The sequence below is a fragment of the Panthera onca genome, chromosome F2 (genome assembly GCF_046562875.1).
Source record: "Panthera onca isolate mPanOnc1 chromosome F2, mPanOnc1 haplotype 2, whole genome shotgun sequence".
NCBI classification, from domain to species: Eukaryota; Metazoa; Chordata; class Mammalia; order Carnivora; family Felidae; genus Panthera; species Panthera onca.
In genome coordinates, this window is record NC_138356.1 from 41608803 (window position 1) to 41636211 (window position 27409).

The 27409-nt window shown below is 37.6% G+C and overlaps 1 protein-coding gene across 6 annotated transcripts in view; it reads left to right on the forward strand.

Moving 5' to 3' along the window:
* DPY19L4 (dpy-19 like 4) overlaps window positions 1-27409 on the forward strand; it is a 68171-nt gene that overhangs the window by 21211 nt on the left and 19551 nt on the right. For all 6 annotated transcript variants that reach the window (XM_078441815.2, XM_078441816.2, XM_078441818.2 and 3 more), the window contains 8 exons: window positions 5049-5172; window positions 8825-8959; window positions 11894-12025; window positions 12122-12220; window positions 12656-12729; window positions 18470-18628; window positions 19290-19409; window positions 25103-25223. In XM_078441815.2, coding sequence (XP_078297941.1) covers window positions 5049-5172; window positions 8825-8959; window positions 11894-12025; window positions 12122-12220; window positions 12656-12729; window positions 18470-18628; window positions 19290-19409; window positions 25103-25223 — 964 coding nt within the window. The remainder of the gene's footprint in view (window positions 1-5048; window positions 5173-8824; window positions 8960-11893; window positions 12026-12121; window positions 12221-12655; window positions 12730-18469; window positions 18629-19289; window positions 19410-25102; window positions 25224-27409) is intronic.

Genomic DNA, 27409 nt, shown 5'->3' on the forward strand with positions numbered 1-27409 from the left:
AGGCAGGGAACTTTTTGTTTTTTAAGTAGGCTCCACCCCCAGCACAGGGCTCAAACTCATGACCCTGAGATCAAGAGTTGTATACTCTACGGACTGAGACAGCCAGACACCCACCAGTGAACTTTTAATATTCATTTTGTTTAATTTCTAGATCTATCTTTATCTTCATCAGAAATTTGAAGAGGGGAAGCCCAGGCAGTTTTTCCTTGTAAAAATAATGGCATTAAAGACTCCTTGCCACATGTTTAAAGTTCATTTGTTTATTTTGAGAGAGAGAGCGAGCAGGGGAGGGGCAGAGAGAGAGAATCCCAAGCAGGCTCTGTGGTCTCAGCGTGGACTGAACCACCCTGGTGCCCCCCAAATAAGAGTGTTTTAGAGCTCTTAGTGAGAATTGTAAGGAAATTGCCTTATTTAATGATACATTGTATCCTGGGTACCTAGAGCAGGAGTTAGGTAGAAAATTTGTGATATATTCTGCTAAAATGTATCTTTTGGCAATTAAAATATTCTTAACAAGTAGCTTTTATTTGTTTTGCATTTCGCTCATTTTTTATTGATATATATTTTATACTGGAAAATATATTTTAATGCTGTGAAAGATAACTTGCTTTTTTTTTATTCAGCAGCTTTAGAGTTTATATATGAATACCTAGAAAAGTATAAAAAGGTATTAGTCATTCCATTATATTATGATTATTCGTAGTGTTCTTAGTTGTATTTTGTGTTACTTGTTTCTTAACACCAGAAGGGAAAAGCAGTATTATAAAACTAAAAAATGTAGGCATACTAGAAAATTTGAGGAAATTTTAGGAAACAGCACTGTATAGACAGTAGTGAGGGAAAACTCAGTGGCAAATGACTCCCTCTTAACAGACGTGATCACCAAAATAGGGTAACCAAAACCAGGCTTTACACATAAACAATATGGAAGAGTCCTACTGATCTTCTCATCTACAAATATATACCTGGGTATCACTTTCAGTGAAAACATATTTATATTTGAAGAACAAAGAAGAAATGTGTAGGATTAAGTGTACTACTGGGTGGTTCAGTCGGTTGAGTGTCCGACTTCGGCTCGGGTTATGATCTTGTGGTTTGTGGATTTGAGCCCCGCATTTGGCTCTGCACTGACAGTTTAGAGCTTGGAGCCTGCTTTGGATTCTGTCTCCTTCTCTCTCTACCCCTCCCAACTCACGTTCTGTCGCTCTCAAAAATAAATAAACCTTTAAAAAAAATGTATGTTAAAGTTAGTCTTTGGCCCCCAAAAAAGTAATTGTACATTGGTAATAATAAAGAGGTTAGGTGCAAGGAAATATCCATGACGTAGAGGTACAGCTAACGGAAAATAATGGTAACACATGATGCTGGTTCTGTTGTGATGGTATTGGTATACTCAGAATGCTCATGGAGGTACAAGCTTTTTAAATTTTAGGTGGTAGTCTTCCCCAAGAATTCCATTTCATCACAAGACAGTAATCCAGAAAAGGAGGGAAATAACATGAAAAATTAGAAAACCATCTAAATATAGGAGAATGGTTAGGTAAATTGTAATACATCAGTGCAAGGCAATATGCTGCCATTGGAAGTTATACTGATACTGTGTAAATGTTTTTCATCTTTCACACATTATACATTGACATACCAAACTGTTTTATATGTTATCCGACTCAGCATTTCTTGGACTTCAGTTCTGTATATTTAAAACTTAATTCTCATGGATTCCATGTACTGACATAAATAATTTGAATTCTGTAATGCTACTTACATATAAAACAAAACTAGGTAATGCTCCATATACTTAAAAGCACTTATGCTACTATAAAACTGAAATCAATCGTGGTACCTGGGTGGCTCAGTCAGTTGAGCATCTGACTTCAGCTCAGGTCATGATCTCACACTTTGTGGGTTCGAGCCCCACATCAGTCTCTGTGCTGACCGCTTGCTCACAGCTTGGAGCCTGCTTCAGATTCTGTCTCCTTGTCTCTCTGCCCCTCCCCCGCTCACGCTTTGTCTCATTCTGTTTCTCAAAAATAAATAAATGTAAAAAAAATTTTTTTAAATAAATAAAACTGAAACTAATCTATTAATGAAATAATGAACCAGCAAAATATTAACTGAAAAGATAAATTTAACATAAAAAATGATATTTTGCTAAAACCAGATTTCTACTATCTGTGTAAATATGGTACCATTCCAGCAGGTTCTTTTGAATATGGTAAACCTACACAGCTGGGTACTGTGAGATGACTCACTTCTCATCATGTTGCTCTCTTGTCTACTATGGAATCTTTTTTTTTTTTTTTCTTTTTTTACCATAGTGATCATGACATCGTTTTGTTTTTATTTGACAGTACATCATTTAGTATTACAGTCATCTCTCCCCCCGCCATTAACTCAAGCCAATTGAAGTAATGCTATATTGCCAACTACATTGTTTTGTGGTTTTTTTTTAATTTTTTTTTTTTTAACGTTTATTTATTTTTGAGACAGATAGAGACAGAGCATGAATGGGGGAGGGTCAGAGAGAGGGGGACACAGAATCTGAAACAGGCTCCAGGCTCTGAGCTGTCAGCACAGAGCCTGACGCGGGGCTCGAACCCACGGACCGCGAGATCATGACCTGAGCCGAAGTCGGCCGCTTAACCGACTGAGCCACCCAGGCGCCCCTATTGCCAACTACATTGTTAACACAAACATGGAAGCGAGTACTGAAATCCAGATTAGGCTTATACCATGACGTGTCTAAAATGAAAATTCAAAGGGTGCTTGGCTGGATCAGTTGGTGGAACATGTGACTCTTAATCTCAGGGTCATGAGTTCAAGACCTACATTGGGTGTAGCGATTACTTTAAAAAAAGAAAGAAAATTGAAAATGAAACCAGGGCTTCCTGGTTTCTGTGAATGTATCAATAGGCCTATGCATCCTAGGTGATTTAACTAGTTATTATTTTAAACTACTGGTTTGTGCTGCTCTAGACTCTGCCACTGGGGGAGAAAAAGTGGGTCTCATCTGATTTAGTCACTTCCTACTATTAGCCTTCTGTTCCTCACAAGGACCAAACATGGTAAAGGCAAGAGAGAGTAGCTCAGGTGTTCAGCAAGGTAGCAGTGGGGAGGCTTGTGTAGGTGAAGAGGGTAACTGGCAGAGATCCTACTCAGTCTGTGTTGCAACAACTCCCCTTTTCCAGTGCAGAGTTTTAAAGATTTTCACTGTACTGATCTGTGATTTAGGCAGGGATAGTGAGTAAACCTTCAGAAAGGTGACTGCTGGGTCCAGCTTCCCAATTTTGGGAATGTGTCCTGGCCATTAAATATTCTTGAACTGTATTTATTGATACATATGTTATGGAAAGATGCTCATTAGATATTAAGTGAAAAGTGGTTCATTACAGAATTATAAAAGAGCCAAGATCTAATACCGTTTACTAAGCTGTAGATATACTGCTAAGTTAATATTTACAGCTTTTATTTTGTTTGATCTTCATGTATGATCCTGTTTTTTTCATATATATGTATTCAATCACATATATATTCATAGACAAGTTTTCTTATAATACTTTTTAACTGTTTTACTGAGGTATAACTGTCATAAAATGTACATATTTAAAGTATACAGTTTGATCAGTTCAGGCATTTAGACACACTCTTGAAACCATCAATAAAATCAATGTAATAAACATATCTATCACCTCCAAAAGTTTCTTTGTGCCTCCCAGTAACGCTTCCTTCTTTCTTCTTCTTACCTCACCTCTACTAACTTCCATTGTCCCCAGAAAACCAGGAATCTGCTTTCTGTCACTATAGTTTTCATTTTATAGAATTTTAAATTTATTTTTATTTTTTTATTTTAGAGAGAGAGCGAGAGTGGGGGAGAGGGGCATAGATAGAGAGGGAATCCCAAACAGGCTCCACACTCAGCATGGAGCCCAACATGGGGCTCAATCTCATGACCCTAGGATCAATCTTAGCCGAAATGAAGAATCAGACACTGAACCTAACTGAGCCATCCAGGCACCCCTCATTTTCCAGAATTTTACTTAATAAAGTCATATAGCATATACTTTTTGGTCTTTTTTTTTTTTTTAACTCAGCATAATTATTTTGAGACTCATGTATATTGGGCATATCAATAGTTCATTCCTTTTCATTGCTAAGAAGTATCCTATATCACAGTTTGATGGAACTAACTTACATGCAAATACATTCACCTCTATTATTTAGGAGAATTAATACAACAATTTTCACAAAAATTTTAAAGCAGTAGCACCTTTGTTTCTGTGTAGAAAAAAAACATTGAGCGCGAGTCCTAAATTTGGTGATTGTTGGAAAGGTAATTCTCTTGAGGTGTGAGGATATGCCCAGGAGACAACATGCTGTAGCGCAGATTGAGAAGAAATCTAGGAAGAGCCTGGAAAGACATTCTGTATTTGGCATTTAAGGGTTTCTGGATATATCACGTGAAGGATTACTGTAATGGTAATTCCTGGGAACTGCTGATTGAAAAGATTATTAAACTAGATATCAGAAGATGCATTGTAATCCCAGTTGTGCCAGCTATATGACATTGATTAAGTCACATCACCTCTCTGAACTTCATATTCTTTACATAAGGGAGGATAAGAACCTTGGGCCTGTCAGGCCTGCTAATTATGTAATGCGATTGTATTCTAGAGAAGAGTAGCCATCTATCTCATTAAGGGAAGAAAGGGTAGGAACTGAAATCTAGTGTCCTCTACGACAAGTTGTGTGCCTTAACATGAGGCGTATCTGCTCAGAGCAGAAAGCCTTTTTCAAATTTTCACAGTTGCCCATCTATTCACCAAGCAGTGTACAACCACACTGAGTCTTCCTGGAAGGGAGGAAAGGGGGGTTGAATGAGATGCTTAATTTGCTCCAGGTGCTATATAGACCGTAGTGGCTCTGTCTATGTCTACCTCACAGGATTGTTACAGAGAACAATGACATGTGTGTGAAAGTACTTTGAAAAGTACAGTGTTACATAAATATAATGTCTTGATATTTTGCTCTTCATCTGTGGTTTACTTTAGGGTAGATACAACAAGAATTGAATACTCCATTCCTTTAAGAGAAAACTGGGCACTGCCATACTTTGCATGCCAAATTGCTGCACTTACAGGCTATTTAAAAAGCAACCTAAATACTTACGGAGAGGTAAGATACAAACTTATTTGTCACAGTTAATTTTGATGTATTGCAAATGTATATAATTTTAAAGTTAGTCATATTAACAGGTCAGTGATATTCAGTGAAGCCTAATTACTACATAATAAAGGATATATTTACAGAGTCTTACTATAACACTATTAGTCTAGTCAGATTGACGGGTAAATTATTATTTTTTTAAAGTTTATTTATTTATTTTGAGAGAGGCAGAGACAGTGCCAAGTGAGGGAGGGGCAGAGAAATGGAGAGTGAGAATCCCAAGCAGGCTTCGTGTTGCCAGCGCAGAGGCCCATGTGGGGCTTGAACTCACGAAACCATGAGGTCATGACCTGAGCCAAAACCAACAGTCAGATGCTTAACCCACTGAGCCACCTAGGTGCCCCTGACGGGTAAATTATTTTTAAGAGAAAGGAGATGTTGTATTGTTTCAGTGCAGTTACTTGACAAATAAATGAAGAGTTTATTATTTTGAAAATTAATCTCTCATTATTTTACCATTTTTTTTCTGTAATATTGATAGCTTTTAGTCATTGCAAGTTAAGAAAATATTAATGAAGATGTATATAGTGACTACAAATGGCAGCAGTGTTATCTTTTATGGTAGCACCGCATGTTTTCTGTTTTTCTGGCAACCACAGCTCTAATTTTTTATCACGATGATTTTGTCATTTTGAAAGGTTATACAAGTGGAATTATATAGTATGTTATCCTTCAAGATTGGCTTTTTTTCTTTTTTTTTTAAATGTTTTTTTTATTTTATTTTATTTTTATTTTTATTTTTTTTTGCAGAAGCTACAACCTTTCTATTTATTTTATTTTTATTTTTGGGACAGAGAGAGACAGAGCATGAACGGGGGAGGGGCAGAGAGAGAGGGAGACACAGAACCGGAAGCAGGCTCCAGGCTCTGAGCCATCAGCCCAGAGCCTGACGCGGGGCTCGAACTCACGGACCGCGAGATCGTGACCTGGCTGAAGTCGGACGCTAAACCAACTGCGCCACCCAGGCGCCCCTTAAATGTTTATTTTTGAGAGAGAGAGAGGGAGAAAGAGAATGAGCAGGGGAAGGGCAGAGAGAGAGGAAGAGAGAGAATCCCAAGCGGTCTCTGTACTGTCAGCACAAAGCCTGACATGGGGATCCATCTCACCAGCTGGGAGATCATGACCTGAGCCGAAATGAAGAGTCGGAAGCTTAACTTACGGAGCCACTCACGTGCCCCAAGATCAGCTTTTTTTCATTTAGCCTAATGCCCTTGACATCCACCTAAGTTATTGCATTGTGTCAATAGTTTGTTTATTTTCATTGCTGAGTAGTATTGGAATAGGATGTGTATTTTAATCACATATTTGGTAGTTTGCTTCCCATTCTTGAGGCTAGATCTTGTGATCCCTGTTGCATCAGTCTGTCCAAGCTCAGATCTTTGTGCAGTTATTTGGAGCTATGTAGACATATCTGTGGTTGATTACTGAAATACATTTAATGTGTCAAGTAATATGTGTAAAATAGTTAACAATAAAGGCATAGTTGAAAATGAAGTGAGCAGGGTAAAGGATAGACAAAAGTGCACAGAATTTTGAAAATGTTCAAAGAAAGGAAAAACAGCTAATTGTGCAGATTGTGTTTGACATATATTTTTTAAAAATCTTTAAGTGTTTGTTTATTTTTAAGAGAGAGAGCATGCATGAGCAGGGAGAGGCAGAGAGAGGGAGACAGAGGATCTGAAGCAGGCTCCACACTGACAGTGGAGAGCCCGATGTGGGGCTCTGAACTCATGAACTGTGAGATCATGACCTGAGCTGAAGTTGGAGGCTTAACTGACTGAGCCACTCAGGCAACACCCCCCCCCCCACACACACACCCATATATTTCTATCTTATTTCACACTGTATATACTTTAAAGTAGTTTGAGGGTAAACCCGTGGCATGAGTAATTTGCTTTATTGTACTGTAGCTTTACATGTACTGGACCTACATGTCCAGTAGGTTAGTTAGGCCGGATCTAGACCTGATTTCTGGTACTGTTTTCTCAGGGGATGATGGTTTCACGTCTGGTTATTAGAGTTCTGGTTGTTCCACATTAGAAGTTTCCAGAACACTTTCTCTTAAAGCTATGGTGCTATGAAGAGCAGAAGCTTATGTGTTCTATCAGTGCTAAGCTCTTCTAGGCCTTGCAGTTGGTATTCTTCGACCAACTGATAGAATTTTTCCATCTCTTACACTTTGTTTTCTGGTCTTAATCTTATTCAGGGTACTGGAAAATCTTTATATCTGCTGACGGCCTGAAGTATTTCTCATTTTGGAATCTATTATTTTTTAATTTTTAAAAAGTGTGTTTTTTTTTTTTTTGAGAGAGAGAGACAGAGCGTGAGCAGGGGAGGGGCAGAGAGAGACACAGAATCTGAAGCAAGCACTAGGCTCCAAGCTGTCAGCACAGAGCCTGATGCGGCGCTCGAACTCATGAACTGTGAGATCATGACCTGAGCCAAAGTTGAATGCTGAACCAACTGAGCCACCCAGGCGCCCTGAAAGACTTAGTTTTAGAAGAGAGCATGGCTATTATCTTAGGTTTCTTGACTAGACTAGACCCTTATTGCCTTTCTCCTTTGCTATTCTTATCAGAACAAAGTCATGTGATACCATGCCTGATGGAGGAACTGGCAATAAAAATGCAGATCCCTGGAGGAAGTAGAGGTTGTTAGAAATATGCTAAGGAACAATGGATTTGTCACACTTGGGTTTCTCACTAAGGGATCACTTGGGAGATAACATTTGGAAAGACAGAATTGATTTTAGCCAGGCAAGGACAAGAAGTCCTTGTGTTTAGTATGTTAGCAGAGGGAAAAAGAGTTTTATATGATTGACAGTACAAGCACTGGGGAAAGGCAAGGGCACACATTTGCTGAGAAGTAATGAAAAAAGAGCAGTGGGCTTTTTTCCTTTTTTCCTTTCCTTGGAATAGGCTGAGACATAAACAGACTGTTTAAATGGAAACTCTTAGGGAAATTTGGAAGTGAACATGTTTTTTAGAGTGAATGGAGTTACTTTCACAATACAAAAGCCCATCGACACGTCTGGCAAAAGCCACCGTTGTCTTATATTTTTTACTTTACCTCTTGTGATAAAAGAAAAATGTACAGGGGCGCCTGGGTGGCGCAGTCGGTTAAGCGTCCGACTTCAGCCAGGTCACGATCTCGCGGTCCGTGAGTTCGAGCCCCGCGTCAGGCTCTGGGCTGATGGCTCGGAGCCTGGAGCCTGTTTCCGATTCTGTGTCTCCCTCTCTCTCTCTGCCCCTCCCCCGTTCATGCTCTGTCTCTCTCTGTCCCAAAAATAAATAAAAAACGTTGAAAAAAAAATTAAAAAAAAAAAAAAAAGAAAAATGTACTGAATTTTTTCCCTTTGTCTTCCTGAAATTCTCAATATGGTTTTGAATTTTGAGGATTTATTTATCTCTGTGTTTTATTTAAGATCTTATTGTTTATGTAAGGATTTAATAATAATTATGTGACTTAAAAACAAAATTTCTAGAATTATATAGCTTAAAGTTGAACCAGTAACAGGGCTGCAGCTGTGAGGTAACAACCTCATGGATTTTTATAGTAATAAAGCTACTGATATTTAGTTTCTTTCTTTTGTTTTCCCTAGAGGTTTTGCTACTTGTTGATGAGTGCTTCAACTTACACGTTTATGATGATGTGGGAGTACAGCCACTATCTCTTATTTCTTCAAGCAATATCTCTGTTCTTGCTAGATAGTTTTTCACTGGAGCAAAGTGAGAAGGTATTTTGAACTTTAAAATTGTGGTTTTAAATCCGGAGAATAAGTATTTTTATAGTGTTGTATCTTTAGGTAATTTGGCTTTTAAGCTTTATTTTGAAATTTTTGTTGTTTGGGTTTTGTTTGTTTTGTTTTGGGGGGCAGCGGTGGGATTATTTTGAAATGTTTTAATAGGCTCTGACTTACACTTGTACTCAAAAGATTGTTAAACTCATTCTCCCAGCCGTTTAAGGACTTCGAAATTCCCTTCAAGACAGCCTGCTTACCCAAAGTCACCATGTGCTTCTGCTCTTTTGAGCCATTTCTCCTTCCCTTTCTATTTCTTAAAAAAAAAAAAAAAAAAAAGTGAAATATAGAATATACACAAAAGAGTGTATATACGCTGTGTAAATATACTATATAGAATAAAACATGACTGTTTGACCATCCAGGCCAAGAAATAGAGCATTTGAATACCCAGAAGTCCTGCTTTTAACTGCTTCCAGTCACATCTTGCTCCCTCCCCAACAGAGGTTCACTGTCCTGAGTTTTGTTAATCCTTTCCTCCTGTTTCCTTGTGGTTTTTACCACCTATCTATATATTCCTTAAAACATGCTGAAAATAATGTATTGTTTACTTTTGTCTGATTTGCTTTTGAGATTCATTCTTGATGATGTAAAGACCTGTATTTCTTTCATGTTTATGTATTTACACATTCTATTGATGGACATTTCAGTTTTTTTCCAGTTTATTGTCCATATGACCAGTGCTGCTATAAGCATTCTTACCTGGTACATAAGTGTATAGAGTCTAGTGTATACTAGAGTATACACTTCATAGTGGAATTACAAGTCAAAGGATATATGCATATTCAACCTAACCACATACCAAGTCTTTGTCCAGAATGGTTCTATCAGTTTATATAACTGCCTACAGTGGTTAAAGGTTCCCATCAATAGGGGCGCCTGGGTGGCGCAGTCGGTTAAGCGTCCGACTTCAGCCAGGTCACGATCTCGCGGTCTGTGAGTTCGAGCCCCGCGTCAGGCATCTGGGCTGATGGCTCGGAGCCTGGAGCCTGTTTCCGATTCTGTGTCTCCCTCTCTCTGCCCCTCCCCCGTTCATGCTCTGTCTCTCTCTGTCCCAAAAATAAATAAAAAAAAAAAAAAGTTGAAAAAAAAAAAAAAAAAAGGTTCCCATCAATATTTGGTTCCTTTTTTTATCTTTATCTTTTTCACTCTTTTCTTATCTTTTATTTGTAAACATTTATTAAGTATTTAATATGTTGTCCAAGCCAGAAACTCTTGGGTCTTCTTGCTCTTTCTTGTCTTCATCCTATATATTTAGATGATCCAGAATCCTGATGAATACCAACATTTAGGTTAATTGAATTGAGGGTGTTTAACATAAAGAGTCATTAATCAAATACAATGCCATTATCTTATTAATTGAAAGGGTAGTAAGAACCCAAAAGCATCATACAGGAAGCAACTGCAGGAAGCAGTTACCACCACTAGAGTTGAGGGAGCAAAGGGGAGAAATTGGAGTTTTTAAAACTTCAAAACTTAGAAGAGGAACCCCTGTGGAGCTGAAACTTAAGCTTCTAAGGAGGGGCTGCCTCCCAGCTTTGCTGGAGTCTCTGAACTGGAGAAATGGAACCCAGACTTCCGAGAATGGGGGCTCTGTCCAGCTGGCCCTGGGGTCTCCGGGGCAAGAGAATGTGTTACAGCTGGTCTGTCGAGTGTTGGAGAAGCTGCACATGCATTTAGCTGCTTTAGCTGGAAGGAATTGCTCTAGTGGAGTGAAGAAGTATTGCTGATATGATACTCACAGGAGCTGCAAAGCAGACAGGAAGCCACAAGCTCCTCCCTTCTTCTTCAGCCTTATTATCTCTCTCTAGCATTTCATATTGGCAGAGTTTAATAGGGAGCCAACTGGAAAAGCAGAGACATAGAAAGCAGAGTCCTCAACCCCAGCATTACAAGACAGTGGGTAGAGGGATAGGTTTGGAGCTAAGAGACAGTCACTCAATAACTAGCACACATCTCCAGAACCAGCATCCCAAATCAGGAAGTAGAATATTTTTAACACCTGGAAGATCCCATTGTGCCTTCTCCCTGTCAATGTTTCAGCCTTCCTACAGTGAGGTATTTCTTTTTCTTAATAGCTCTGGCCTTCTAAAAGGCCAGATATTTTTTGTTCTGTTTTTCTTTTTCTTTCTCTTTTTCTTTTTCATTTTCTTTTCTTTTCTTTTCCCTTTAATACTCTGTCTTTTGATTTCCTCCCCTAACTAATGTCTATATTTTGTCTTAGTTTTCCCTTTCCAAAAGGAATTAATCTTATGGTAGAGAAAATTACTATATTATTGAATTTTAGAAAAGAAATCTTTTTTTTTTTTTTTTTTTAAGAAAAGAAATCTTCTAAGACAAACAACTTTCTCGGGAGATCTTCTATTAGGATATTGAATTTGACTTTCTTATGCTCACTGTTAAATGGACCAAATCTAAAAATACTGGTCTCTGGTGCTACATTTCATGGCAATGTTTTTTCTAGGTGGTGTTTGGGAACTGCTGCTAAAGGTTATAATTTTTGATGTATGCAGTTTGATGATGTATAGATGGATTTTAATAACAGGGCAAGCCAAGTAAAATTAAATCAGAGCCTGGGACTAAGATTTTTTCAGTCTGATTTAGATGTCCTTGGTTTTAAAGCTTTTTACTTTGCTTATAAGAGTTATTTCTAAGAAAATAAGAAATTCATTTCATACCATAACATTAAAAATACAGATTAAACATTTGTATAATATATTCTAAATTATAGTAGAACATTTATTTTATAATTGGATTATAATAATATAATTGGATACTAATAATTATTTATAATCTACTCTAAACAAAACCAATGAAAAGATGTATAGTAAGATTCATTTTATTCTCATTCATCTTATTTTGTTTCAACAGGTTCATGAAGTTTATAAAATCTATATATTTTCTCTCTTTCTGGGATATTTACTGCAGTTTGAGAATTCAGCTTTATTGGTGTCTCCTCTATTAAGTTTAGTAGTAGCCTTAATGCTTGCTAAGTGCCTTCAGGTAATAAGAATTGTCTTTTTATCATTCTTGTGGTAAATTTTTTAATTGTTCATTTTTCATGCCTCACTTCTTTGTTCATGGTTGTTTTCCCCACAGCTGAATGTGAAAAAAGGAACTTTTATAGCCAAAATAATGAAAGTGATTAATTTTTACTTGGTGTGTACTCTGACAGTGACACTGAATATTATAATGAAGGTAAATAACTCTGGGTCTGAAATTCATGTAGAAGAGCAAGTTGAATAATGAAAGTACGGGGCTAAATTTTAATGAGCATAATAACATAGCATGGTAATAAAGTTTTTACAGTAAAATTACAAGTTGAACAATGATCATTCTTTCATGAGAATATAGGATTCTGATTCTTTTCTAGATACGCTTAAAAGATACGCCTTATTTTCCATTTCATTTAAAATATTAAGTAATATATGGAGTAAATTGAGATGAGTAAAAGTGTTCAAAAGAGTATGTCAAGTCTCCTTGTTTCATAGTTATAGCATGTATTATTTAGTTCCTTTTTAATTCATATTTTTTGTTTTATAGTCTTGCTGTGTTTTCAGTTTCTAGACAGAAACATATTGCTGTGAGCATAGCTAATAGTTCTTTGTTGTAACTAGTGTTTTTTACTTCCAGATGTTTGTCCCACACAAAGAAAATGGGCACATGCTGAAATTCCTTGAAGTAAAATTTGGATTAAATATGACTAAGTAAGTTTTATTTATTAATTTTTTTAAGTTTATTTATTTTGAGAGAGAGAGAGTGCATGCACAAGTCAGGAAGGGGCAGAGAGGAAGAGAGCGAGAATCCCAGGCAGGCTTGGTGCCATTAGCACAGATACTGACACAGGGCTCAAACCCACAAATTGTGAGTACATGACCTGAGCCGAAACTAGGAATTTCGGCTGAAATTGACTGAACCACTCAGGCACCCCAATACGTTTTAGATTATATAAAAATTTATCTAGGGGCTCCTGGGTGGCTCAGTTGGTTAAGCATGTGACTTTGGCTCAGGTCATGATTTCCTGACTCGTGAGTACAAGCCCTGTATCAGGCTCTGTGCTGACAGCTCAGAGCCTGAGCCTGCTTCAGATTCTGTGTCTCCCTGTGTCTTTCTTCACCCCCCCCCCACCCCCCCATGCACGTGTGCTCTCTCTCCCTCTCTCTCTCTTTCTCAAAAATAAACATTAAAAAAATTTTTAAAAAAAGTTTGTCTAACTCTATACCACTTAGAAAATATAGGGGCGCCTGGGTGGCTCAGTCGGTTAAGTGGCCGACTTCGGCTCAGGTCATGATCTCGCGGTCCGTGAGTTCAAGCCCCGCGTCGGGCTCTGTGCTGACAGCCCAGAGCCTGGAGCCTGTTTCAGATTCTGTGTCTCCCTCTCTCTGACCCTCCCCCATTCCTGCTCTGTCTCTCTCTGTCTCAAAAATAAAATAAATGTTAAAAAAAATTTTTTTTTTAATTAAAAAAAAAAGAAAAAAAGAAAAAAGAAAATATAGAGCAGGGGCGCCTGGGTGGCTCAGTCGGTTGGGCGTCCGACTTCGGCTCAGGTCATGATCTCACGGTCCGTGGGTTCGAGCCCTGCACCGGGCTCTGTGCTGACAGCTCAGAGCCTGGAGCCCGTTTCAGATTCTGTGTCTCCCTCTCTCTCTGCCCCTCCCCTGTTCATGTTCTGTCTCTCTCTGTCTCAACAATAAAGAAATGTTAAAAAAAAATTTTTAAAGAAAAAAAAAAAAGAAAATATAGAGCAAAAATAATCCAAGGGGTAGTAGACACTTAATTACATACCACTTAGAAAATAAATAATTTGGAAAATTATAATATCTAGGAGAAATATATTAATATTTTTTCTCATTAAAAAAATCTCATTTAGGGGCGCCTGGGTGACTCAGTTAAGCGTCCGACTTCAGATCAGGTCACGATCTCACGGTTTGTGAGTTCAAGCCCCACGTCGGGCTCTGTGCTGACAGCTCAGAGCCTGGAGCCTGCTTCGGATTCTGTGTCTCCCTCTCTGTCTCTGCCCCTCCCCTGCTCATGCTCTGTCTGTCTCTGTGTCAAAAATAAATAAAAACATTTTAAAAAAATCTCATTTAGGTGTTTTATAAATTAGATGTACTTAAACCCTAATAGTGTGACAGCATTTGAGAGTATTTTTTCTCTTAATGCAGAACAATGATACAGTCTAAAGTCAGAATAAATTAAAGATTTAAAATAAATAAAGAACCAATGTAATTAAAAAATTTTTTTTAAATGTTTATTTTTGAGAGAGAGAGAGCGAGCGAAAGAGAGAGAGAGAGACAGCATGAGTGGGGGAGGGGCAGAGAGAGAGAGGGAGACACAGAATCTGAAACAGGCTCCAGGCTCTGAGCTGCGGGGCTTGAACTCAGGAACAGCGAGATCATGACCTAGACTGAAGTCGGACACTTAACCGACTGAGCCATCCAGGCGCCCCAAGAACCAATGTAATTGTAACCACTAAAAATGTTTGCATCAAAAAGAGGTGGGCAGTAAGATACTTATTTCATAGCAAAGAATCTCATTCTGGGGTCATAATAGTGGATTAGATCAGAAGCTGGCTTTTAAATTCAAGAATAATGTACCTTTTGTTTGTTAAATGCATTTTTTAAATCTAAAGTGAAATAAATGACTTATGCACTGATGGAGTCCACTTGCATAACAGAAAAAAAATTTACACATTTTTCTAGTTCTTCTAATATACCTTAGAACCTTATAATTCACTGTGATTACATGGGATTTTAGATGCTGTGCATGGAATTTCTTTCATGTGTGTTACATCACAGTTAATAAAGCTTTTGACATGGTTTAAACACTTGAGAAATCTTCTGAAGTTTGTTAAGTCAGGTGTGGATATCTACTGAGGTAAAATGATCCTATAAGAGGCCATATACTCCGTAAGGGCAGGGATCGTGTCTTTTTCAGGGATATTTATAGGCCTGACACTTAGCAGGCAATTAGGAAAAATTGGTTATAGATCTCCATAATTGACTAGCCTTTCCCCTGACTTTTTCTTTAACCTTGGAAAACTCTAGAATTCACAAATAGGATTAAGGGCTGCTTTTGTCTAGCATTTCTTAGTTGATGTTATGTAGTGCCCCTTTGTTCAGCATGTCAGGTACTAGATTTGTTTCACTGGGTAATATAATAGGTGTTTTAAGAATAAGGTAAGGTCTCTTAAGAATATTGACATCTCACTTGGTAGTTTTTGTATAGTTAATAACATGGGTGGTATAAATAGTAAATGCCTTACACTCACATGTACCAACTGGGTATTAGGATTTGTAGTTCACCAGAATGTCAGGAAACATTTCTTTTTTTTTTTTTTTAATATATATTTTTTTAATTTTATTTTTTTTTAATTTACATCCAAATTAGCATATAGTGCAACAATGGTTTCGGGAGTAGATTCCTTAATGCCCCTTACCCATTTAGCCCATCCCCCTTCCAACAACCCCTCCAGTAACCCTCTGTTTGTTCTCTATGAGTCTCATCTGTTTTATCCCCCTCCCTGTTTTTATATTATTTTTGTTTCCCTTCCCTTATGTTCATCTGTTTTGTCTCGAAAAGTCCTCGTATGAGTAAAGTCATATGATACTTGCCTTTCTCTGACTAATTTTGCTTCGCGTAATACCTTTTAGTTCCATCCATGTAGTTGCAAATGGCAAGATTTCGTTCTTTTTAATTGCCAAGTAATACTTCCTTGTATGTATAAACCACATCTTCTTTATCCATTCATCCATCGATAGACATTTGGGCTCTTTCCATACTTTGGCTATTGTTGATAGTGCTGCTATAAACATGGGGGTGCATGTATCCCTTCAAAACAGCATACCTGTATGCCTTGGTTAAATACCTAGTAGTGCAACTCCTGGGTCGTAGGGTAGTTCTATTTATAATTTTTTGAGGAACCTAGATACTGTTTTCCAGAGTGGCTGCACCAGTTTGCATTCCCACCAGCAGTGCAAGAGATGCTCTTTCTCCACATCCAACATCTGTTGTTGCCTGAGTTGTTAACATTAGCCATTCTGACAGGTGTAAGGTGGTATCTCATTGTGGTTTTAATTTGTATTTCCCTGATGATGAGCGATGTTGAGGATTTTTTCATGTGTTGGTTGGCCATCTGGATATCTTCTTTGAGGAAGTGTCTATTCATGTCTTTTGCCCATTTCTTCACTGGCTTATTTGTTTTTTGGGTGTTGAGTTTGATAACTTCTTTATAGATTTTGGATACTAACCCTTTATCTGATACGTCGTTTGTAAATATCTTCTCCCATTCCATCAGTTGCCTTTTAGTTTTGTTGATTGTTTCCTTCGCTGTGCAGAAGCTTTTTATTTTGATGAGGTTCCAATAGTTCATTTTTGCCTTTGTTTCCCTTGCCTCTGGAGACATGCCGAGTAAGATGTTGCTGCGGCCAAGATCAAAGAGGTTTTGAGGAAACATTTCTGTTGAGACAGACTTTCAAGAACCAGTAAAGAAATGTTAATAAATATTGGATGTGCACAATACTAGGCCAGGTATTCTGAGCTATTAAAAAATGCCTATAATCTTAAACTAGCAAATTGTATTAAGTGCTATAATAGAAGGATAAGTAAAGTGCCATGGGAATATGGGGAAGGAAAGATTGAGACTGGGTGATATGGAAGAATATTCATGAAATTGAAATTTGAATTGGATCTTACAGAATTAGTACCTTTAATAGGCAGATAAAAAAGACATGAATTCATCATACAATCATATATACAAGACAGTTGGATAGCAGCCTCTTTGATACAGTTGTATTGCTGCTTGACACATTGTGAAACTTTGACCTTTAATTCTAAACCCAGTGATTTGTGAAGCAGGCATTCTCAGGCCACCCATGAGCTCTCCCGAAGATCACTCCATCTCTTAGCTCCTTTCCCAGGGTTAGGATTAAGGATAAAATGGTGGTTGGAGATGGGTCAGATGTGAGAATGCAGATAAAACTATATATAAGCAGGAGTCTTGTTAATCATATTTAGCTTAGAGTCAAAAGAAGTTTATCTTGATTCTTATAGCTTGAAATGTTTTTGTGTTAAATCTTATGACTTCTGTCTTCAAATGAGTCCTGTGGGGCACCTGGGTGACTCAGTGGGTTAAGCATCCAGCTCTTGATTTCAGCTCAGGTCATGATCTCATGGTTCATGAGTTTGAGCTCCATGTCCAATTCTGAGCTGACAGCATGGAGCCTGCTTGGGATTCTGTCTCCCTGTCTCTCTGTCCCTCCCCGACGCACTCGTGTGCATGCTCTCTCTCTCAAAAATAAATAAACTTAAAAGAAATATTTTTCAAAATGGGTCCTAGTTGAATTACATTTATCCATATAAAACAGGACTGTCCAATAATATAATGTGAGTCACATATGTAATTTTCTAGGAGCCACATTAAAAAAAGTAAAAAGAGGGGCGCCTGGGTGGCTCAGTCGGTTGAGCGTCCGACTTCGGCTCAGGTCATGATCTCACGGTCCATGCGTTTGAGCCCCGCGTCGGGCTCTGTGCTGACGGCTCAGAGGCTGGAGCCTGTTTCAGATTCTGTGTCTCTGTCTCTCTCTGACCTTCCCCCGTTCATGCTCTGTCTCTCTCTGTCTCAAAAATGAATAAATGTTAAAAAAAAAAAAAAAAGTAAAAAGAGGGGTACTGGGTGGTTCAGTTGGTTAAGCATCCAACTTCAGCTCAGGTCATGATCTCACAGTTTGTGAGTTCGAGTCCCACATCGGACTCTGTGCTGACAGCTCAGAGCCTGGAGCCTGCTTCTGATTCTGTGTCTCCCTCTCTCTGCCCCTCCCTGGCTCACGCTCTTGCCCTCTCTCAAAAATAAATAAACGTTAAAAATTTAAATGAAGTAAAATAAATTTTAAAAAAGGTAAAACGAAACAAGGGAATTTTATTTTAATTATAAATTTATTTAATCTGATTTATTAAAATATTTCAGTGTGCAAACAGTATAAACATTACTAATGAGCTATTTTGTATTCTTTTGTCCTTTTTCATTTTTTTTTTATGTTTGAAATCCGGGATACTTAAAGTAGATCTCCATTTGCATTGGCCGCATTTCAAGTGCTAATAGCCCCATTGTATCTAGTAGCTACCATGTTGAGCGCTGCAGATGGGAGGGTTGGACAGCTGAATTTTTTGTTGTTTCCAGATAAAAATAGAAAGTGAAACTCTATTGAAACCATATTGAATTCTAGAGATGGTCACATTACTGGATAATACAAAGCAGCAGTTTTACATTTATTAGGGCAATTTGTTGAGAAGAGTTACTAATGCTATTATCTTCATTTATAAAGGGTACTGTTACAAGTGAATTTAGGAAATGTGTTTTGTGTTTTATGTTTTTATTGAGATAATACTTTTATGTTCAGTAGTTTATAACATCTGTGATTTTAACATCATGCTTTTTGTTTTCTCAAGGAATTTTACAATGAATTGGCTCCTGTGTCAAGAATCCCTGCAGGCACCATCCCAAGATTTTTTTTTGCGATTGACACAGTCTTCTTTATTACCTTTCTATGTTTTAGTGTTAATTATTTGTTTTCTTTCTATGATGCAAGTTATTTTTAGGAGAATTAAGTAAGTACCTATGAGAATCATCACATTGCTAACTAATACCTTATGGAAATACGTAAACTATCAATTTTTAGTATCCTTCCAATATTTATGTATTTGTTTTAGAGTTTCTAGTTCCATTCTCTTGTTATGAACATGTACAATATCGTTATAACTTAACCAGATAATATTCAAATTTGTTTATACATCTAAATACATGATGTACAAATTTAATGTAGGAATAATATTCATTTAAACTGTTAGACTCCTTCACTAATTTAGTCATATTTTTACTGAATGTAAGAATAATTTTTTTAACCTAAATGAAGCTAGTAATGTAAGTGATTTTAAATTATCAAGACTATTTTAAAATATTTTTGTCATGGCTGAAAGCAATAACTAGTTAAGTGATAATCTTGGAAAAGGAACCTAAAAATCTTTTTTGTCATATTTCCTGAATTTTCATATTTAGTCTTCACTGAGTCAGTTTCTTCAGGTTCTTAAAAGCCCTTTCAAGGACTTGGAGATGTATATAAGTTAGGCATTTCACTATCAGAATATACTTTCAGATTTCAAGAACCACCTGTATTTCTTTTTTTTTTTTTTTTTTTTTTTTGAAAAAATTTAAGATCTTTGATTATTTAAAAATGTTTTTTCAATAGTAAAAAACATTTCCTTTGTGTAGTGGCAAGTCCTTGAAAGAAACTATTACGCTTGAAGATGGACGAATTGGAGGAAGGCCAGAAATAATTTATCATGTGATTCACACTATTTTATTGGGCTCTCTTGCAATGGTTATAGAAGGGTAAGTGTACTTTATTGGAGCTATTTGTTTTTACAAACAGTTGTCCTTTCTAATGGTAATAAATGGATACTTTCAAGAATATATTTATGAGGGATGCCTGGGTAGCTCAGTTGGTTTATGTGTCTGACTCTAGATTTTGGCTCAGGTCATGATCTCATGGTTCCTGAGTTTGAGCCTGGCATTGGGCTCTGCCCTGACATTGTGGAGTCTGCTTGGGATTCTGTCTGTCTGTCTGTGTGTTTCTCTCTTTCTCTCTCTCTCTCTCTCTCTCTCTCTCTCTCTCTCTGTCCCTACCCTGTTTGCACTCTCTCTCAAAACAAAACAAAAACAAAAACACTTAAAAAAAAAAAAAAAAGAATATATTTATGAAACTATAAAAACTCAAAATCTACAAACTTTCTTAATTTATCTGGAGTTTACAGAGGTGCTTATAGTACAGTGAACTGACATTTACTTATTCATTCATTTGTTCAAAAACTATTGAATGTTTTCCAAGGACCAGGCATTGTACTAGGTGCTGAAGGTACATTGGTAAGCAAAAGTGGACATACAGTTTCTAACCTTATGTGACTGTGGCCTAATGGAGGTGACAGATATTAATCACACAAAAATAAAATTACAACTTTGTTAAATGAAATAGAGGTAAATCGTGCTGTGAGGTTAAGAGTTCAGTAAGTGATACCCTTTAAAGTTTGGACTCAGATGAAAAATAAGACACATGGGTATAAAATGATTTTGAATACTCAATTTCAATTTGAGGAGGGGCTTTTCCCACAGTAACAACAAGCAATTGTCCAGGTACCAACTGAATGTCCTACACTTTGACTTAATTCTGGCACTGTCCACCTAGAGGTTGCATCAGATTCCACAGTTCAAGATTGCCCCCAACCCACTTCATGTGCCAGTTGCAAATCCAGGTTATTACCTGTGCTTCTGACCAACTGGCTGTAAATCAGAAGTTCTTAGATCCCCCTCCTCAGGTTCAATTAACTTGCTAGAACAGCTCACAGAACTCAGGGAAACATTTTACTTACTAGATCACTAGTTTATTATAAAAGGATATAACTCAGGAACAACCAGATGGAAGCTCGGCAGAGGGCAAGGTTTGTAGGAAGGGGTCCGGAGCTCCCGTTATCTCTAGGTGTACCACTCTCTCCAGGTCTACATGTGGTCACCAACCCAGAAGCTCTCCAAACCCTGTCCTTTGGGGTTTTTATAAAAGCCTCACATAGGCATGATTGATTAAATTATTGGCCATTAGTGATTGAACTCAACCTCTAGGCCCTTTTCCCTCCCCAGAGGTTTGGAGTGGGACTGAGTTCCAACTCCCTAATCACATGGTTGGCTCCACTGGCAACCAGCCCCATCCTTGAGTGTCTTCCAGAAAGTTACCATTAACATAAAAAAAGACACCTTTCCAGTTTCATCACTTAGGAGATTCTAAGAATTTTAGGAGCTGTGAGCCAGGGACTGTACAAAGACCAAATATATGAGAAATACATTTCAATCATCTGAATGATTCTGATTCTATAAAGGTTGCATTGGAGACCACTTCTTCATGTGTGAACAAAGGGCTTCTACTATTTGCCACCCCAAATTGACCTTAGTCCTCAAACTTTGGGCTTTCCCTCTTTAATGGGTAGAGCCTTGGTAAGTTTATGCCCCTGTCTACACCTACCTTGCAAAAGGAAGATACAAAATATGGATGCCTAGAATGTTTAAGCTGGATATGCTCAATTCTTCCTCTTAATACACAAATCAGATAAATCACTGCCATGAAGAGGAGCCATTAAGATTCTGAGGTAGAGGGATAAGAGGGGAAGTAGGGAGAGATGAAAAGTATTGATCCTAGTATGAGATTTCTCAAGTTAAATTTTCTTTAATTATGAATATAGATACTGAATCACAGTCCCATGGTGCTTTTCCAAAAAGAAAGCTTAGCTGTTTTCAAGTATTATATTAATTTTTTATCTTGAAATACTATACACATCACAACCTCAAAGTTACAGTTATTATTGGGCCTGCATTTAACATCTTAATTAATAAGTACAAATGTGCTATATTATAAATCTTTTTATTATTTGATATCAATATTTCAGTATAATTGGTTTCCTTTGTAGACCTATGTACTTTATGCATTTAAAAACATTTTCTTGGGGCGCCTGGGTGGCTCAGTCGGTTAAGCGTCCGACTTCGGCTCAGGTCATGATCTCACGGTCCGTGAGTTTGAACCCTGCGTCGGGCTCTGTGCTGACAGCTCAGAGCCTGCAGCCTGTTTCGGATTCTGTGTCTCCCTCTCTCTCTGACCCTCCCCCATTCATGCTGTCTCTCCCTGTCTCAAAAATAAATAAACGTTAAAAAAAAAAAAAATTAAAAAAATAAATAAATAAAAACATTTTCTTGGGGCATCTGGAAGACTCAGTTGGTTAACCGACTGACTCTTGATTTTGGCTCAGGTCATGATTTCATGGTTTGCGGGTTCGAGACCTGCATTAGGCTCCACGCTGATGGCAAGGAACCTGCTTGGGATTCTCTCTCCCTCTCTCTCTGCCTCTTCCCCGCTCGCACACATGCATGCTCTCTCTTAAATAAATAAACTTAAAAAAAATAAAACCATTTTCTTATAAGTCATCCGTACACTTTATCAGACTGCCAAACCCCTGACCAATGGGAATCTTTTACTGAAACATTAAGTGAGAATGGTGGTTCACACTAATAGTTAGCATTCCATAATGCCTAGTAAGTAGGATGAAGAAATGTGTTAAACCATGAATATTCTAAGTGATTCATGTTTTGATTCTCATCTCATTGCCTTGTAGTACTAGAATTTTGGTGCATGGGTTACCTTTTTCCCCCCTTTGTACTCTCTCAGTTTTATTTCTCTCTGCAGAAGAACATTTTATTATCCTCACCGTTCTTCATTGTTGGATCTACCATTTTAAGTTCAAGATCCTGTTTTTGAACATGTAATATGCATTATTCTTTCACTCATCTTTACTTCTTTAATTTATTCACTAGGCCTGTAATACTGTGACCACCTGTTCATGCAAATAATAAGCATAGTCACCCAGAATGTGCCAAGCACTCTATTAAGTAGGCAGTAGGGATTAAAGAAATACAAAATCTACTCTTTTGTTTCAAAGAGTAAGTAAACCAAGAGTTAGAATAAAGTAAGTACTATGAGAAAGGTATACAAAGGGTGCTTTAATCACTCAAGAGGAGAGGTACTAACTCAGTTGTAGAGGGTGGACAGAGGAAGTCAATTTAAGGAAGATTTCCTAAATGGGGCAACAGCCTTCAGAGATAAATAGAGGTTGGCCAGGCTGTTCATTTTCTTGTGTGTTTGTGTGTGTGTAATAATCTGGACAGAATAAATGTCAGGGGTGCTTAGGTGGCTCAGTTGGTTAAGCATCCGATGCCTAGTTTCAACTCAGGTCATGATCTCACAGTTCGTGGGTTCAAGCCCCACATTGCACTCTGCAATGACAGTGCAGAGCCTGCTTGGGATTCATTCTCTCTCTCTCTCTCTCTCTCTCTCTCTCTGTCTTTCAGAAATAAACAAAAATGTTATATCAGATTTGTTTTTAGTAAGATCTCTCTGGCAGCAATAATTGAGGAAAACAAGATTAAAGGAAGACAAGCTGGTTAAGAAGGTGTCATAATAGAATATAGAAAAGAGTAGCCATAGAGATGGAGGAAAGGGGCCAAAACTAAAATATTTGGGAATTGGAAACTGAGTAAGTAGCAGTAGGGACTGTGGCAGAGGGACTTTAGGAGGAATTGCAACTCAGAAGTCAAAGGAGTTTTTAAAGGAGTACATAATCAGAGAGTAGAAGGCAGGAAGAAGTAGTAAGCATGGACCTCAAGGGGTCTGGCTATAAAGGGTATCAGAGCCTAAGGCAGCACTAGATGAGGATGGATGGGCTTGTATCAAGAAGGAGAAACTTATGTGCATTATGGAATGGAACACTTGAGATTGTTATGCAAACTCTGGCTAGAACACTAATCATATTTAGGGAAGTCCTAGGAGAAAAACTGAAAAGGTGCATCAACACCATATTTTTGAGGGGCCTGAAATTTAGATGAGTTTTCATTTATTTCAGTAGATTCTGGGGAACCACTAGAGACTATAACAAAAAGTGTCTTGTAATTATGTTTGAAGAAGGTTCATCTGGCATTTGGCTGAAAGAGAGTCTAAAGGTAGAGATGTTAGGGCACCTGGCTGACTCAGTGGGAAGAGTATTCAACTCTTGTTCTTGGGGCTATAAGTTCAAGCCCCACATAGGATACAGAGATTACTAAAAAACAAACAAAAGGTAGAGATGTTAATTATCAGGCTGTTGCAATAAAATGGTAAGGAAGAGATAGATGCAGAGAAATCATTGGACTGGACATAGTGGTCTAATCTCTAGAGCAGGAAGTTGGTGTTCCAGGGAATGTTATGTACATATAATTCAATGTGAATGGTGTCTCCTGGAGTTCTAAACCAGACTCTAGTTTTGATTCTGGGGGACTTGAAGAATAGCAGGAATGGGGGTAATTAGGAGGAAATATTGGTTGACCAGAGGAAACTAATACAGTTCCTTTGTCTTAGCAATATGTATTCTATATATACATACGCTACTTCTGTCAAAGTCCAAGTCAGTTTTCATTTTTCTTAAGATTTTATTTTTAAGTAATCTCTATACCCAACATGGGGCTCAAACTTACAACGCTGAGATTAAGAGCTGCATGCTCCACCAACTGAGCCAGCCGGGTTCCCCTACGTTTTTTTAAATCACCAAAAAGCTAGGGTAGCAGTATGTAGTAAAATGTATATAGTAGTATATAGTAAAATGTAAAATGCAATTTTACATTTTGCTTTTATGTTTTTCATAACTATTTAATACCTACTGAAGGACAGGTTTCTAGTTTTTTTTCTACTAAAACAACATACTGCAGTTAAAACCTTTGTATCTTTATATACATATACCAATATATCTGTTGACTAACTTACTAGAAATGGGGTTGTCTTGGAGTACTTAAAATTTTTATAGGTTTTGGGGTGCCTGGGTGGCTCAGTCGGTTAAGCGTCCAACTCTTGATTTCAGCTCAAGTCATGTCTTGCGGGTTCAAGCCTGTTGTCGGGCTCTGGCAGTGCACAGCCTGCTTGGGATTCTCTCTCTCTTTTTCTTTCTGCCCCTCTCCTGCTTGCATGCTTGCTCTCTCCCTCTCAAAAATAAATAAACATGAAACAAACCGAAACTAAAAACTTAAAAAAAAATTTTTATAGATTTTGCCAAATTGCCTTCTGGAAAAGTATAGCAGTTTATATTTTCTCCAAGAGTACAACCTTACTACACTCTCATCTATATTAATGCTCTTATTTCATCTTCATTTTAGTAACCTGCATGTTTTCTTGATTATTTAAGAAATGAATAACAATCTGTTGCTGAAAGTTAGAGGCTAAGCTTTTCATTTTCCCTTAACATGTGGTATTTTCATGGGTAGTAGGAAAGAACTGAGAAAAGAGAAATGGGAGTGCCTGGCTGGCTCAGTCAGTGGAGCATGTGACTCTTGATCTTGGGGTTATGAGTTTGAACCCCACATTGGGTGCAGAAATTACTTAAAAAAATGAAATCTTTAAAAAAAGAGAAATTAGATAGTAATGATGTTCATGGGATATCTGATATGTGACTCCCATTCTTTTCTAGCTTGAAATACCTCTGGACTCCTTATGTATGCATGTTAGCAGCATTTGGTGTATGTTCTCCTGAACTTTGGATGACACTTTTCAAGTGGCTTCGATTACGAACAGTACACCCAGTATTATTGGTGAGTCAATGTTATTTTGTGTTAAGTACTTGTTTCTCTTTCAATTACACAATGGAAACTACATTGGATACAATTGAAATGGTGTGAGTAAAGGATATTATGACTTACAAGTGAAAAAGAGATCCTGGGGAAAAAATTTTTTTTAGAATTTCTGATTTAAATGCAGATAAGTAAAATAGAAGGTAAAAATACGAGTGAATCAATAATGTTAGAGGCTATCAAGAATTAATTTTTAGGGGCACCTGGGTGGTTCAGTTGGTTGAGTGTGTGACTCTTGGTTTCATTCAGTTCAGGTCATGACCTCACGGTTTATGAGATCAAGCCCCACATTGGGCTTTGTGCCGCCAGTGTGGAACCTGCTTGGTATTCTGTCTCTCTCCTTCTCTCTCTCTCTGCCCCTCCCCTGCTTGCATGCACTCTTTCTCTCTCTCAAAATAAATAAACTTTTAAAAAATTTATTAAAAAAGAACTAATTTTGAGCGGTTGGGCATCTGACTTCAGCTCAGGTCATGATCTCATCGTTTGTGAGTTTGGCCCCCAGTCAGGCTCTGTGCTTGCAGCTCAGAGCCTGGAGCCTGCTTCGGATTCTGTGTCTCCCTCTCTCTCTCTGCCCTTCCCCTGTTTGTGCTCTGTCTCTCAAAAATAAATAATGAAACATTAAAAAATAAAATAAAAAAAGAATTTTTATAATATCATTCTTGATTTGATGTGGAACTATTATATGTTTTCTTTTTTATTGTTTAAACAAATTTTTTTTTTGGTTTTGTTTTTTTAATTTAATTTTTGAGAGCGAGAGAACGAGCAGGAGAGGGGCAGAGAGAGGGAGAGAGAGAATCCCAAGCAGGCTTTGCACTGTCAGCATAGAGCCCAATGTGGGGCTCAATTCCACAAATTGTGAGATCATGACCTGAACCAAAATCAGGAGTGGGACACTTAACTGCTTAACCACCTGAGCCACCCAGGCAAACTATTGTATGTTTTCAGTGTGAATACAACATTTTCACTGTGCCTGCTATGTGCAGTGAGCTTACAATGCAAATTAATTTCATCAGGTAGATTACAGTCTCCTATTCATAAAAATAATAAGTATTGACAGGGTACTGTTAGAACACAGAGTAGAGCTACTTAATTCAGTCTTGTTAGGGATTCAAAGACTTTTCAATCTGAAATTTGAAAGATGATAAATTATTACTTGGATGGATGGGAAGGAAAGGGTGGGCATTCATGGTAGAAGGAATAAACATAGATAGGCAAAGAACATGTTGTAATCAAAGGGAATAAAAACAGTGGCAAAGAAAAAGCATGATATAATTACTTTTCTTGGCACATAAAATGTGAGATAAGAGTGGTCAAGAAATGAGATTGGGGAATTCAAGACGTGTAAGGTCATGGAGGCCTTTGAATATCATGCTGTAACACTTGGTCTTATCCTATAGGCAGTAGAAAAATCATTGAAATGTTTATGTGTGAGTGTGAGAGAGTCAGTCTTCTGTTTTCTCTCAGTTCACACTTATAATTCTTTGAAGGATAGACTTGAGGGTGACAAATTCAAGCCAAGAAGGTAAGGTACTGGCCATGGTGAATGGAAGTGATAAAAGCTTCAATATATTGAGTGTTCACCACGTGTCGGGTACTGTTATAAAATACTTTATGTGCTATTCAATGCTTACAAAGGCCCTAGCAGCTAAGTTTTATTGTCTGTATTTTATAGACAAAGAAACTAAGGGTTAATCTGGTTAAATAACTTGCTTGAGATCACATAGCTTATAAATGTGGAAATCATGATTTACACCCAGGTTTTTCTGACTCTGGGGTCTATTCACTTAATACTATGCTATACTGGAATGAAAAAAATTAGAAAAGAAGGTTAGTGAGACTTGGTGCTTCATTAGTATGGAGAGAGAAATCATAGATATTTCCTAGTTCTCTAGTTTGTGTGACTGTGGATTTTAGGGTTACCAAAATAGGGTTACAGACATAGGACAATAGGAAGAACAGGTTTTGGCAAAGGGATGATGAATAATTATCTTTAGTAATAGTCATGTTGTGTTTTGCCGGTCTTTTTCCAGAGGAATTTATATGTTCTTGTTTTAGCATACTTGCATATTGATATGTATTGGTGTTTTTCTTGTGTTAATTCATTGCCTTTTTGTTGCTAGCTGTTTAGGTAGCACAGTGCAGTGTCC